We start from the raw sequence: 14,777 nt of genomic DNA on the forward strand, positions 1-14,777 counted from the left end.
GAAAGTCGCGGCATTCGATGCCAACTGTCCCCTCAGACAATGCCAAGAATGCCTGGTGGAACAGTAACACGGAAAAGCACCGTGACACTACGCGTCGGTTCCTTCGCAGGGCTGAGCGCACTAAGCTTGCCACTGACTGGGATGCGTTCCACGCAGCTCAAAGGCAATACAAAAAGACACTCAGAGACTCCAAAAGTTAGTGCTGGAGGCGGTTCTGCGATGACGTTGAAAACACATCCTCCGTAGCACGACTGTGCAAAGTACTGTTCATGGAACCTGAAACTAAAGTTGGGTCGCTGTCACTTCCAGATGGCGGCTTTACTATCAATGAACGGTTGGATAAGATCTAAGATCCAACATAAACAAACTACCTCACTTTGTTAGGATTTACATGGCGCCATCCTTCAAAAACTACTGAACATATCAAACACAGTTTTATTTTAAAAAATCGATAAAGCAACCAAAGCGTAAAAAAGTACAAAATTAAAAAACCTTACATTAGACTTGCCTGAAATTTGGCACACATATTCTTGCATATATTCCGCTCAGACCGGTTTCTAAAATCTTTCTTAAGTCAGGAGACCAAACCGCTGCTACCAACTATCGTCCAATCAGCATAATCAGTACAGTCCCCAAGGTTGATACAATATAGACTGATTTCTCCAAGACATTCGATAGGGTACTCAATAATATTTTGTTGCATAAACTTAAATTGATTGGTATTGATGAACCTTTATTTTCCTGGTTCAAAAGCACACTGATTATTAAAAACTGTAAAATGATTTATTAGACCAACAGAACTGTCAGCTCTTAAATCTTAAATCTTTTATCTATGAATAATTTTAGTTATAAATGATTCTTTATACCTAAGAATCTAAAAGAGCACAAGGTAAAATCAATAATTTTCAAGTAGGGGCCATATTTCGATCACTATCTAAAATCTTTAACAGTTATCCACTAAGAACTCTGGATAATAATTCCAATTTCCCTCCCAGCTTTCTGTTGTCTACTAAATGAATTAAAAAATTGGCCATGTCTAATTTAAACTTTTAATTTGGCTTCTATGACAATACCATACAAGTGATATCTCGTTCTCATTTCATAAATGAGCTACATTTATGGTGGTGAGGCTTCTATGGCAGTTTTTTGTGATCGTAAAAGGCTTTGACCGTATCCAGCGAAGCTGCAACTTAACTCTCAATGGCTAACCTCCAGACTGTAAACCTTTGATGTACGTGTAGTTGATCAGATACCTAATTTTATATAACTTTGGCAGGTTAATATGTTTTTCATTGATCGAGTCCCACACAAATGCCATATCGGAACATTTGTTTCTGTGGCTATGTACCTTATACACATGGTATTATTTGTTAAATCAAGAAATTCGCGTTATCCATTGTTTGCCTTTGCTTTTGGTATATTAATAATCAGCTCATGAAAAGCTTTTAGGCAAATTGGTTTAAGTAATGAAAATTAACAAAAAAAAATAGATAAAACTATATCAGTCTAAGTATAAATACTTTAGACTACAATAATTAATAGCTATAAATTAGTTTTAGAGTTTTATCTAGAAATATGTATATGTAGGTACTAGCAATTTCTTGGTCATAACTTTTCCAATTATCAGTTAACTGAATTTAAGTTAAACGACATGACACATTCTGTTAATTTACTATTTGTCCTGGTAAGTGGTTTTTTGGTATTTGTATCCCACATCTTGCAAAGTAATGATAAATTGGTTAGTAGCTAGAACATCTCTGTTGCAAAAAATGTTAGATCTCAATGAAATTTTAATTGACATTTGTTACATTGTGGTTACCACCTATATATACTACCAATATACATTATTTACCATTAATCCTGATGGAACTTAAACCTTTTAATAACAGTTGTTGGATTTAGCTAATAAACTGTAAACCACTGTTTGCTTCCAGCACTTTGCAATTTTTTATGATTGCTACTCTTCAATTTTTTTATCTCCGGCATCCAGAACTTCATCCTCTAATAAATGCACATAAAATCCTTACAATCGTCCTTGATTGATGGAGTTATGGCAAGTACAGTCACATGTAGATGTCATATTAGACATAAATTAATCTAAAATATTGATCTGAATGAAGTAAAACTAGCTAGCTAGCACTTACATTTAAAGATACAAAGTAGATGTACATTTTGAGATGCAGGTAAAAAAAATTAATCTCATACCTGAATAATTGATTTTTTTTTAAATATACGTTCATAAAAATTAATGGCATGCTATCGATAATCGGATCAAAATATTGCTATTTTTCGAAGCACAGTTTTTTAGAAGGACATTTTTTATGATAAATATGATACGCTTACTGGTTTTAGTCTTTGCAGTGGTAAGTATATTTATAGCAGAAGTTGAAACGATTCAATTACAATAATACAAATTTAATTGCCTATCTAGATCCCACAAAAGCTTTTGATATTCTATTGCCCAAAATCCTTATACATCCTTGATTCTAAAAGTGTGAAGCTAATGAATTTGGCTAAAAGAACTCTAAATAAGTTTGATGGTCTCAAAGGAACGAGTTGCACAGTTCATCAGGGTTCTGTGCTGGGACCAAAATTATTCCTGAATTATATAAGTGATCTTTTTCAATACAATCAAAGAAACAACAAAGTTTTTTGCAGATGTTATCTCTTTTTATAAGGGAAACTTTTAATGGAGGAAGTTTCCCTTCTCAGCTCGGTTTACACAGCTAGTTGTTGCTTCTTAATGACTTCGCTTTTGATGCATATGCATAATAAACAAATATCGTCTATATTAATAAATAACTTATAATGAACCAACCCAACTCAACCATAAACTACAAAAATTTCAAAAAATATTCAGCAAAAAATGTTACACAGTGCCTTAAATATTCCTGAACGCTTTTACTTTTTAATATTCCTGGAAAAGGACATATTGCTAATGCTTTAACTAAAATCCATCCCATGAACATTTCTTTAAGGTTTAAACACCAATAAAATTTTTGTGACAAATTCAATTCATCCACTGAAATAATTCAATCGAATCAGTGCTGAATTCGATCGCAGATCTGCAAACGGAATAGAAATGCAGTGTTTTACAATAGAAGAAGCATAAATAGGAAACATCATCCAGTTGTATTCAGTCAACCTTCGGAACTCGGATCTCTTGACCTTTTAAGTGAGGTAACATTTCAAGAGGTTTACTTGGGAGGCTCTTACTGTGTCTATATCTATTAGGTCGAATATAGCTTAAATTATTTTAGTTAGGGGTCATTCCACTCATGACAAAGAATTTTGCGACTTGAGAAGCATTGGATGTGTTTTGAGACCCATGCTTTCATATTATTCTTTAATGGTTTAATCTAGGCAGTGAATTTTAAGTGAAAAGGTATTTTACTTTATAGATTGCAACAGTTTTTTGTAATGTACTAGTAGAGCTACCGGATGGCAAGATTCAAGGCAAAACTATAACCACAAGGACGGGTACTCGCTATGACGCATATTTAGGGATAAGATATGCCCAAAACCCTACAGGAGAATTAAGGTTTCAGGTAATTATATTACCAAAAATATTAAACAATTCAGTATTCATTCATTAATTTATAGCCTCCGATACCTGTTGAACCCTGGAATGGTATTTATGATGCTACGACAGAAAAAGGAATTTGTTATCAAGTAGTAGGTGACTATCCTTTTATTGAGAGGGAGGACTGTCTAATGTTGAATGTCTTTAGACCAGCAGCAGTAGGTTTTATAGAGATTTTTTTATCATCATCATCACCTCAAAGGGTTTAACCCTTCCTGTTTTGGCTCCATGACGCATATTCATCTTTCTTATAAAATTTGTGCTTAGACCTTGACTTTATTTGGACTCCATTTGATACAATTTTAGCTCTACTTATTAATATTCAAAAAAAATATGGTGCTTATTGCATGAACACTTAAAGTGTATTAATAGCTCCTGTAGATTTTTTGAAACCCCAGGTATGGCTCATAAAGCACTTGACCAATGTAAGCTATCTATTTTAGGAAAGTTTTCAACCAATTAACATTTGTAATGATTTATGCGATCAAACGCCTTGGAGGGATAACTGTTCCAAGGCATTTGCAATAGAATTTGAGTATAAATATAGGTTAAGCTCACCATATTATTGGTCAATCATTAACCTGTAACTTAGGGCATTATATCTATAGTGTCTCCAGAGTAAATTCCTGGGAGTTAATAATGAATCTCATTTGCTTGTTATGCAGTAAGGATTACGTATTAATACTTCATCTTAGTCGTCAGGTATCGATATTTTACTTACTTTGAAAGCAGACAAAAGATCGATACCAGTACTTGTTATCCCCTAAAGGCATTTTATGAAAAATCTACAGAATTATTTGCAGGAACAATATTCAACTGGCAATCTCGCTGTGATGGTATACATTCACGGAGGCGGTTTCATCATAGGAGCTGGTATCCAGTTAGCGGGGGTAGGCCCAAAGTTTCTTATGGAATATGGAGTCATTTTGGTAGCATTTAACTACAGGGTTGGCCCGTTTGGTAAGATATTTTTAAACAGAAAGTACTGAAATCAAAACCGATTAAATATATAAGGATTTATCTCAACTGGTGATGATGTAATCCCCGGTAATATGGGAATGAAAGATCAAATCCTTGCTTTAAAATGGGTCCAGAAAAATATTCAATATTTCGGTGGAGACCCTAGGAAAGTTACCATTATAGGTGAAAGTGCTGGAGCTGCTTCTGTCTCGTATCTTTTATTAAGTCCATTAGCTCAAGGTGAATAGTCAATAAAGCCCTACTAAGCTTATATATGTAGAATATTCTATTTTAGGATTATTTAGAGCCGCTATTATGGAAAGTGGCTCAGCGATATCTCCATGGGCTTACCAACCAGACCAAGTCGAAATAACATACAAGACAGCTGCCATATTGGATTCCAAATTTGAAACAAACAGAAACTCCTCTGAACTTTTGGAATTTCTTCAAGCGGTTAGTGCCAGAGAGTTGGATAGAGCATCCTACAAGCTATCTCAGCAATTAGTAAGCACATGGACTTAGAATATCGTGAAAGAATATAAAGAAACAATTTTAGGAAAACGCTGCTAATGTTCAAATTTCACAAGGATTCTTCTACGCTCCAGTGCTGGAACATAAACATGAGGGTGCCTTTTTAACAGAATACCAGTATGGAAGTTTTGAAAATGGTTCCTTTATCAGAGTACCTGTGTTTCTTGGTTTGAATGATGAGGAAGCTTTATATTTTATGCCAAGTATTATACTAAGTTATATGTGTGAGAGTACAGATTCGAGGGTCACCATTCAATGGATTAACTCATAGTTAAGTTTTTGTTACATTAAGTACGTGCCTACTTAAAATGTGTACATTAAAGCATTTTTTAACCATATAAAGAATATAGGAAGGTAAGAATTACGATACTTAAGAGCAGCCAAAACCAATACACATCTACGCTGGAGAGCAAAGCAGAATGACTTTGTCAATAGGACATTTTTGAATCAATTCTTGCGATTTACAGGATGTATTCAACTCAATGATTCTGCACAAATTTTGGCCAAGAATTGATGGATGTTTCTCTCAAGTCTTTGCCCTTCTCATATACGGGGCTATGGTTTGGTGGCCATGTACGGAAAAAGCAAAAATTCGTGCTTAAATGGAGTCCAACGTCTTGCATGTTTCAGCATACTGGGTTCCATATGAACGGCTAACTAGACCGCTTGAGACTCTGCTGAGCCTTCCGCCTCTGGACCTCGTTGTGCAATTCGAGGCAATGAGGACTGCGTACATGGGCTCTAGAATGAATAACAAAGCTGAATCAGGGCGGTTTTTCTAAGGCCAAATGGGCTCTGGTGACCCCCGGTGGGGCATGACGGGTCCATCAGGAGACCTATATGCACAACTGCCTTGACAGTCCACTGTTTTAACAATTTCAACTTCAATTTTCTCTCAAGTCCGCCTAAGATCCAGGATTACACCAAGAAACCTAAGGAGATACTCTATCTGAAAGTGTTGTGGTTGCTAAAGCCATAACCATAAAATAACTTTCCCTCAACCAATATTCATCCTTAATTCTAGATAAAGTGTAAATAGTCGAGGCACAGTACGAGTAATTAATAAAAAGAATTAAATATCTCTTACAATAACTGAGTACAACTGGTGGCCCTCAAATTTGTAACCTGCCAATTAAATTTTAATCTTATTTAGTAATTCTTTTTTTTTGTATAGTGTCCATATTCAATATCAGCCTTCAAGGGTTCGATGCCAACTTGAGTTACTTGGTACCACATGATATGCATATAAAGAAATTGAATAAACTTCAAGAAGTTGGGAAACTCATTAAGAAATTCTATTCGCCAAATGATACTTTTACCAGTAATAGGGCAGCTGGAGTTAGGGTAAGATAGCATACATGTTTATTCGTATCATAATTGTTTTGTTTTTTAGTATTTGTCAAATCATGATATTGACAAATCGGTTATTAAACAAGCCGAGCTGCAAGCTCCCTACACCCCTGTGTATTTGTATGAGTTTACTTATCATGGAAAAATGGGAAATAATAATAAACATTTTAAAGGTAATCGTAATAGTACTTAAAATACATCTACCTGTCTTTAATTTGACCTTTTTAGGTACTGGATATGTTGAACATGCTGAAGAACAAAACTACTACTTCAGCAAATTTCTCAGCTTTTCAATTCCAGACAACACTGACTTGACAAAGTTTCCAAAAGCCGATGTCAATGTTCACTATCGCTTTACGTCATTGCTTACCAACTTTGTTAAGGAACTGTAAGTAACCACATTATATGACTGGATATAATTAAAAATTTTATTTACAGAAATCCTACCCCTCGACCAGAGGAAATTTTACAAAACGTCACCTGGCCCACAGTGAAACCAGGCAAGTGGAAATATCTGGAAATAGGAAGGGACCTGGTGGTGCATAATGGTATACCAAAAGCCAGAATGTACAGTTTTTGGACTGAATTGTATGGAATGTATGCTAATAAGCCGTATACAGGATTTTAATGGACAATGTTTTGTCATATCCCCAAAATAATCATGAAAAATTATTAAAAAAAAAATCTTTTTATGAGTTGCTTTTTTTAATAAACTCTTGCAGAACACTTTTTGTTTAGACTCTTAGCATGGACTGTGTGAAACATAATAACCTTTAAAAAACCTGCCCATCTATGGCTTTTACATTGAGCTTCTAGAATCCTACCTTCAAAATAGACATCAGATAGTAGAAATAGATAGCGTGAGGTCAGCAAGGAGTTACAGATACAGTTTACGGAAGTACACAGTTATGTTATACAGTAGAGTAATAAATATTTATTATATATAAAGGAAAGTATTCAGCTTATTTTAACTGACAAAGATCCTCATGAATATTCGAATAGAGGCAGACTACACTTAATTCAGTAATACAAGGCGGCTTAAAAAATGTTAAGATGGACTGACATACTAATCTATTCTTTTATTATTTTATCTGTACATATTATGCTTTTGCATAGCTTTAAAAACCTATTTTTTTACATGTTTGAGGAGTATTTTAATTATGATTTTGTTACTGATGGTATCCTTTCAGTTTTCTGAGTCAATCGAGCTTTATTATTTAGATATAAGCTCAGGTCTTTATTTATTTTATTGAACATTGACTTATCAAAGGAGTGTTTTGTTTAGAAACTTATTTAACGATTCTGTGTCGTCAAGTCTGCATATATTTGCCAATGAGAAAGTTTTTAGCTATACATGGTGTCCCAGAAATTGTGAATAACCTCTCGGATTTAGGTAGCAAATAAAAAAACAATATGAAACTTTCCTATAAAAAAATCTCCTATAGGCCCTCCCTACGAAGTGATACTGGAAATCGGTTTTTCTTGAATAACTTTTAAAGTACTTGGTATACCAATAAAAATTTTACGTGATCAATATTACTAAGGACCTCTTAAAGCAGAGTCCTTAAAAGACATTTACCTTGTTTATTTCGCCAGGGGGCAGATTAGGTTGTACATTATAATGCTTAAATTTTTAGCACCCTGTAGGATAAAGACACTGAAATAATAAATATGAATAGCTTGAACCTTAAACTAATGAAAAAGCACTCTTGTTCATTATCGATAAAATGAACCGTATATAGAGACAAAAAAATTAATGAATCACTCTTTTATTTTTATTAAAAATAACCATGAAATATTCTTTTTTCAGTTGTGCGACACTTATTCAAACAACACTGAAGTTCCATTTTAAGTTGTTTAATCTGAAAAATAACTTTTTTAAAAATGCAGTGTGGTTCCTAGAATAAGTTGCAAATCAGGTGGACTGCTTTATTGATCAAAATAAATATTATATCTAGGTATAAGATAAAATTCTATTATTTTATTCCTTCCTAATGTAGGTAAGATTAATTTAATGTATCTAAATATTTTATGTTATTTGAGTTTAAGCCAGTAGAGGTAACTGAAAAGGATACTATGAGTCTAAATCCATGCGTTAATATAAGTCAATAAAACTTATCTCGCTCGCTTGTTAAGAGCGAAGCTCTTATATGTGCTCGTTAAGAATTGACAGATTTTAGGACTCGCGTCACATAAATGTTAATAACTTTGCTTCTATGGCAATTTTTTTTCTGGTTTTCACCGTTTTATGTAGGAAGGTTAAGGCTACGTAATGAAGTAAATTTTTTTTGGCCACGCCGCCCCGAAGGGACGGGCATGGCAAAAAACCGTTTCTTCGCGAAAACAGTCCGTGCAGCAACTTGTGGAAAACTGACTGAGCCAAATTTTCTGAAACTCATTGACGTCAAAGGCCTGTATGCAAAGCAACTCCCAAAGGGCGCTTTTTGAAATAAACCCTTTAGAAGTCGGATTTTTCTGTGAATGAATTTTGAACTTTTTGCGCGGTACCTCGCGGACTTAAATGGTTGTGGGGCCTAAACGGTAATGTTCTTGACAATGCGAATAAAACAGCCCTTTTCTACGTAAATTTAGCTTTCTTTTTTATTAAAACTATTTTTTTCCAAAAGAAACTCCTTTTGAGATAAAGGAGCTCAAATTTAAAATTTTTTTTTTCGAAAAAAAAAAGTGAATTTTTTGAGAAATAATTTTTTTTCTATTTCTGAAAAAATTTTTTAATTTTTTTTGTCAACACCGTTTGAAAGCTTAATCATTTAGGATTAAATAGAGGTATTATTCATGACGCTACGTATTATACAGGGTGAGCTGTGTTAACCCCTTTTTGAGCTTTTTTTTGACCGTTTTTTTCTACTTTTCTTAATAACTCTTTATTGGCAGCACCTAGAGACTTCAAGCTTTCAGCGTCTTAGGAACTTTTTAAATCCTATTTTTCGACGTACTCTACAACCTTCTACGTAGAGTAGTTTTTACTCTACACCTTTTTTTAACTTTGACGCTTTATACCGGCATACCTATGATACCTACGACAACCATTTTTTTTCTGAAATCACCGGACACTATCTGGCTATAATCCACTAAAAACCGTTTTTCTTTAAATGTTTCCGTTTTTCCGCAACGTGCTGTTATTTAAGAAAAACCCCTAAAAAAATACCGTTCCAATCAACCAGTCATACCCTGGAGACACAGGGAGCTAGCTCATGGTTCAATAAAGTTGGCGGTCCAGCACCCAATATAAAAGAATTAGGACGACGTCACTATTGATTCGCACATGGCCAGATGACGTAATCGCGGGGTTTTCGGTATCGCGGCGGCAAATTCGGCCCATTTGCGTTACGAGTTAGAGTAGGAAAAACGGTTTTAGAGAAGGATGGAGGATGTCTGGCAACAATTATAAACGCGTCGTGTTCGTCTCGTGACGTCATGAGTTATTTTATTAATGAATTATTAATGTTATGGAGACACTCTTGAACGGTTTTTTGATAAATTACTAGGATAAATAAAATGAATATAAATATTAATAAATATATATTTGAAATATACAGAGGCTATTGATATTACGGAACATTTATGAGGATAATAATAGTAGGTATAGAAATAGAATTATACGGGGGGTTTTAAGGTTGAGGGCATAAATAACGAAAATATTATTTATAATAATAGTAATATTAATCTACAGGGTGTTTTAAGGTTTAAGAACATTTACAAGAAAGATAATATTTATAATACCTAATAGTAAAAGCAGCAAGGTTAGGACAAGGTATAAATAGGTACCTAGAAAAAAATAATAGTAATAATAGTTTTATTTTAGTTAGGGTTCTTTTAGTGGGGGTTGCTAAATTAGTAATAAATTTATATTAATAGTTTATCAATTTAGAAAAAAAAGACATTGATGCGGTGTCAAAAAAAGGTGTATTTTTGTATTATTTTACTATATTACTGATATCACGGCTCTTATAGCTTCAATTCAATAAGTTGATAAATTTTTTTATTCCTTTTTTTCCTTTAAATTTTTTTTATTTTATTATAATTGCCTTTTAAAATAAAAATTAAAAAAAAAACAAGAAACAAACCACTTTTTCCTGTCCTAATACATTGCTTCTTATGGGATCTGATCTTTCTCTTTAGATTGTGGCACTCGTATGAATCGTGGAAAATATTGTCATAAAGCTTTTTTACTAGTTTTTGAATGGTCTTTAACCAGAAAAAAGAAATTTTGAATTAGGAGCATATTTTGAAAAATGGTAATTTTGACCTCGGATTTTGTTCGAAAATTGAAAATTGCAAAGAAATAGGTTCTGTTCATTCTAGAGTCAAATTGGTAAAAACATTTTTTAAAGGTACTCTGAAGTAGTGTAGGATAGAACAATAAAAAATTGATATTTTTCCATAGGGCTCTTGATAATTCGATATTTATGTTTTACAGTTTTTTTTAAGTTTCTCCAATTCTATAATAGCTAAAACCGATTCGTTTTGACAGGCGAATACCTCTTAATATACCGAAGAACTTTTATTTAATACAAAAAGTTGTCAGAGTTATAGTTTATTTATAAAAAAATAATGTGATGCGTCTTGGCCATTTCATCAACAATATAACAATTGAATTTACTCTTATTACTGTTGACGAGTTTTAACAGTTGGGCTTTTATCATATTGTTATTATATTCAATGTTTTTTTGTTGGAGCCAATCCTGAATATCAGCTTTTTTTGAAGCTGTCGTTGGTACTTTTTCCATCTTTCTTGAATGGTAAGAGGCATTATCTAATACAATAACTGCATTGTCTTCAAGCTTGAAAAGTATTCCCTCAAACCATTTTTCAAAGAAAGGACCATCCATTTCCTCATGATAGTCGCCACTTTTTTTTGACTAAAATGCCCAAAGTCCATCAGGAGCAAACCCGTCCTTACTACCAGTATGACAGATGATTAGCCTTTGTCCCTTTCCTAAAAAAAAATTATTTACCAGTCTCAGTATCTATGTATAAAAAATATGCTAACTATAACAAATGTGTCCAAAAAAATGAAACAAAAAAGTATTGAAATATTTTAATAAATTAAATTGAAATTAATTTAACCTATTTTGTAACCAAAAATATTAAATTGTCATTTGAAGTGATTCGACAGATATATTATTGAAGTAAATCTAAAAAGTCTTCTTTAAATATACAGGGTGTCATAACAAAAATGCAACGTCGACTTTTTGGAACCCTTTTTTTTTAAATAAGTGCTCGGAGAGTTTTTTTTTTATCTGCGGAAAAACTTTTTTTTTTCAATTCTACCCAGTGTTCCAGAAGACCAAGGTTTCGTTTTGTTTGTAATACTCTGTACACATTTAAATTTACGCATACTCAAATAGCGAAGAGTAAATAACCCTTTTCGAAAAGAAAATAAATTTAACGTGGCGTTTTAATTAATGTCTTTTAATAAAAAAATATTTATTTATTTTTTTAAATTTTTTAAAATAATAAAAAAGTACCTCTTTCAGTGCAAAAAGCTTTACTTTAAGCATTGGTAAGGAAGTTTTTTTTACACGCCATGTAAAAAATCACAATTACATTATTTTACCTGAGGGATGTTTTAACTCCGTAGATAGTCCTTTGAGAGCTGCTTGACGCGAGGAAGTAATGGATTTATCCATCCAAACTTTAGATTTAGTATGCCCAGCGTTGATCCACGTTTCATCAAAAAATATATTTTGTTATTTTCTTGCCGGAATGTTTTAATTTTAGTTAAGTATTCCCTTTTCCAACACTTAATATTGTTTCGGTCCATGAGAAAACTATTTCTTTCACGTTTTCAATATTTAAAGTTTAACTTCTTCAATATTTTGTAAAAAGTGTTTTTTTTAAATTAGGCAAATCATTGTCCTCATTAACAACCCTTAACACTTTTTTATTGTTGGAAGTTCATTCTTGAAAAAAAAACTCATGAACTTTTCTATGAATAGCGTTCTTTTTGATATCGAGCAACATATCAAACGTGGTCGTTCGGTTTGCGAACTCTTTAGGCTCTGAAACACCACCAGTTTTCTTATATTCGGCCACTATCCGCCGAACACTTCTCACTACTTCCTGTCCGACTTGCGACATTATTGGAAATATTACCTAAAGCCATTGTAGGATGTTCCAATATTTCCATTTTATATGTGTTTAAAATTAATTCTTTTGTTGCTTTATCAAAATGTCCTTTTTTCACTCTCTTTTTTTGGAGGGCTTAAATTAATATTTCCAGATACTTCGTCTGCGGTATCCGTACTCGACATTTTATTATTGTTAATAATTTAACACCAGCAACTAACTTTAACAATAATAACCAACGACATCAAACATAATAAAACAACAACGATCACAAAATAACAAATTAACTAAAAACGCCTTCAATAACAATCAATAAACACCTGATGCTATTAAAATAAACTGGGAAATGCAACCCGACTCTGTAAAAAACCGACATCAAACGGCCTGGATATCACATGGGCCATCTGACCAATAGCAAGTGGAGCACGTGTTTTGACGCCGCTGATCACGCGAACGGGCTTGTTTGGGTGCTTGGCCGCTGCTCGATGAATGTAGTATAGTACAACTGCAGTGTATTAATTGAGGACTCTGTTTTAGCGTATTTACCCTAGATGCCACTAGCGTATTATAATAAAATAAGAAGGTATTGAATATTGGTTATATTATATTTATACGAGTTACTTGAGAGCGGAGCGTATTGCAACACATCATGGTTCTTTGAAGCATGATACCCAGAAATAAGTAAGTAATATTTCAATGAAATTTATTTCTGATTATAATATATAATGAGACCTTCCCTTTTCTCTCGGTATTTATTATAGTTGTATGTTAAATAAATAAATAATATTATATGTTAAATTTTTCGAAATACTAAAAAAAAAAGTTGGGTAGAGCATCATGCCGAGGCTAAGGTTTGAACTCAGAGCCTTATGAGGATACGGCAGGTCTCTTCCCCACTGCGTGTTTAGGGCATTCCTTGGATAATATGTGGAGATTTTTTTTTGTAGTACTGACAAAAATTTTAAAAATTTCTACTGGTCCCCACGGGCCAAAGTAGACGCGTGGCGTCTACTTGTTAGAAATGATGTAATAAAAAGTATCCATTTAATTATTAAATCTCTTAGGAATAAGTTTTTGGATATTAAAGTACTCCTAAATGGAACATTAGCAGATTGCCTTTGCATAAATAATAATAAACATATGCTATAATAAATAACAAACACTGGCTAGTGCCTGGAGACTTTGAAAAACTTCTCTTAAAAAATTATACAGCCATTTCTGGTCTTTGGAGGTCGGAGCCTAGAGTAATAAATTAATATCAGAAGATTATTATAAGGCAATCTCGTCAGCAAAAAATTAGACCAATGGCAACTTTATTAGTCAATAATTATATAATATAATAAGTCAAATCCCCAAAGGGCTTTATGGGACTTCATTCAAGATAAATACAAAAATCAAGTCAAGGCAAACCTTACTTAGTGCTAACAGGTTCAAACATTTTTTGTACTGTTGCCGAAAATGTGATAAATAGTCTTGTCCATCTACATACCACTTTTAGTGAACACTTAAATATATAAAACATCAGATAATAATATTCTGGAGCTTAAATTTAAAAAAGTTAGTTACAAAAACGTTAGGGATGTTATTTTATCCTTTGAAAGTAGTAAAAGTAGGGATTGCAATAATATTAATACAAAAACAATCAAGGCCATTCAGAATATAATTGTTGTAGCCTTTACAAAACTAAATCAATCCCTATCCTATTATTTGTTTCCAGCAGTCCTTAAAGTTACAAAAGTTATACTTCTTTATAAAGAAAAAGGTTCTTTAGATGACTATGCCAAATATGTATGAATATCTCTTTTACCAAAAATCAAACGCGTTTAAATTCCTTATGAAATTCAAATAGTGATTTGAGTATATTGAGTCTAATAATCTTTTTTCCGTCAGTCAGTTTGAACTACGAAAAGTAAAAACAACAAACTCAGCAGTAAACTACAATGCAAGTATTCTGGAAGGCTTTGAAAATTCTCTGTATACATTTGCTTTTTTTTCTAGATCTTAAGAAAGCATTTGACTGTGTATCACACAGTATTATCCAAGAAAAACTGAGTTTCTACAATTTTCATGGCAAATCAGGTTCAACAAAATTGCTCCTCTAGACTGCTTCTATGATTTGGGGTGCCGCCGGTATCAGTACTAGCACCTATACTTTTTCTTGTGCCATAAATGATATTGCCTATTGACAATACTATTTTATTGGCTGATGGACTGTATACTACCAAAGCTAGCATATTTATCCAAGATTTATAGCATTGGT

The 14,777-nt window shown here is 33.0% G+C and overlaps 1 protein-coding gene across 1 annotated transcript; it reads left to right on the forward strand.

The window, feature by feature from the left end:
* Nucleotides 1-1,560: 1,560 nt before the first annotated feature.
* LOC126743235 (venom carboxylesterase-6-like) lies at nucleotides 1,561-7,150 on the forward strand. The gene is made up of 11 exons (XM_050450231.1): nucleotides 1,561-1,684; nucleotides 3,402-3,548; nucleotides 3,604-3,741; nucleotides 4,387-4,543; nucleotides 4,598-4,783; nucleotides 4,839-5,047; nucleotides 5,100-5,277; nucleotides 6,249-6,418; nucleotides 6,468-6,597; nucleotides 6,653-6,812; nucleotides 6,863-7,150. The coding sequence occupies exons 1-11, from the start codon at nucleotides 1,652-1,654 to the stop codon at nucleotides 7,050-7,052; spliced, it is 1,698 nt and encodes a 565-aa protein (XP_050306188.1). The 5' UTR covers nucleotides 1,561-1,651; the 3' UTR covers nucleotides 7,053-7,150.
* The last annotated feature ends 7,627 nt before the right edge of the window (nucleotides 7,151-14,777 follow it).

Source organism: Anthonomus grandis, chromosome 12 (genome assembly GCF_022605725.1).
Source record: "Anthonomus grandis grandis chromosome 12, icAntGran1.3, whole genome shotgun sequence".
Classification (NCBI taxonomy): domain Eukaryota; kingdom Metazoa; phylum Arthropoda; class Insecta; order Coleoptera; family Curculionidae; genus Anthonomus; species Anthonomus grandis.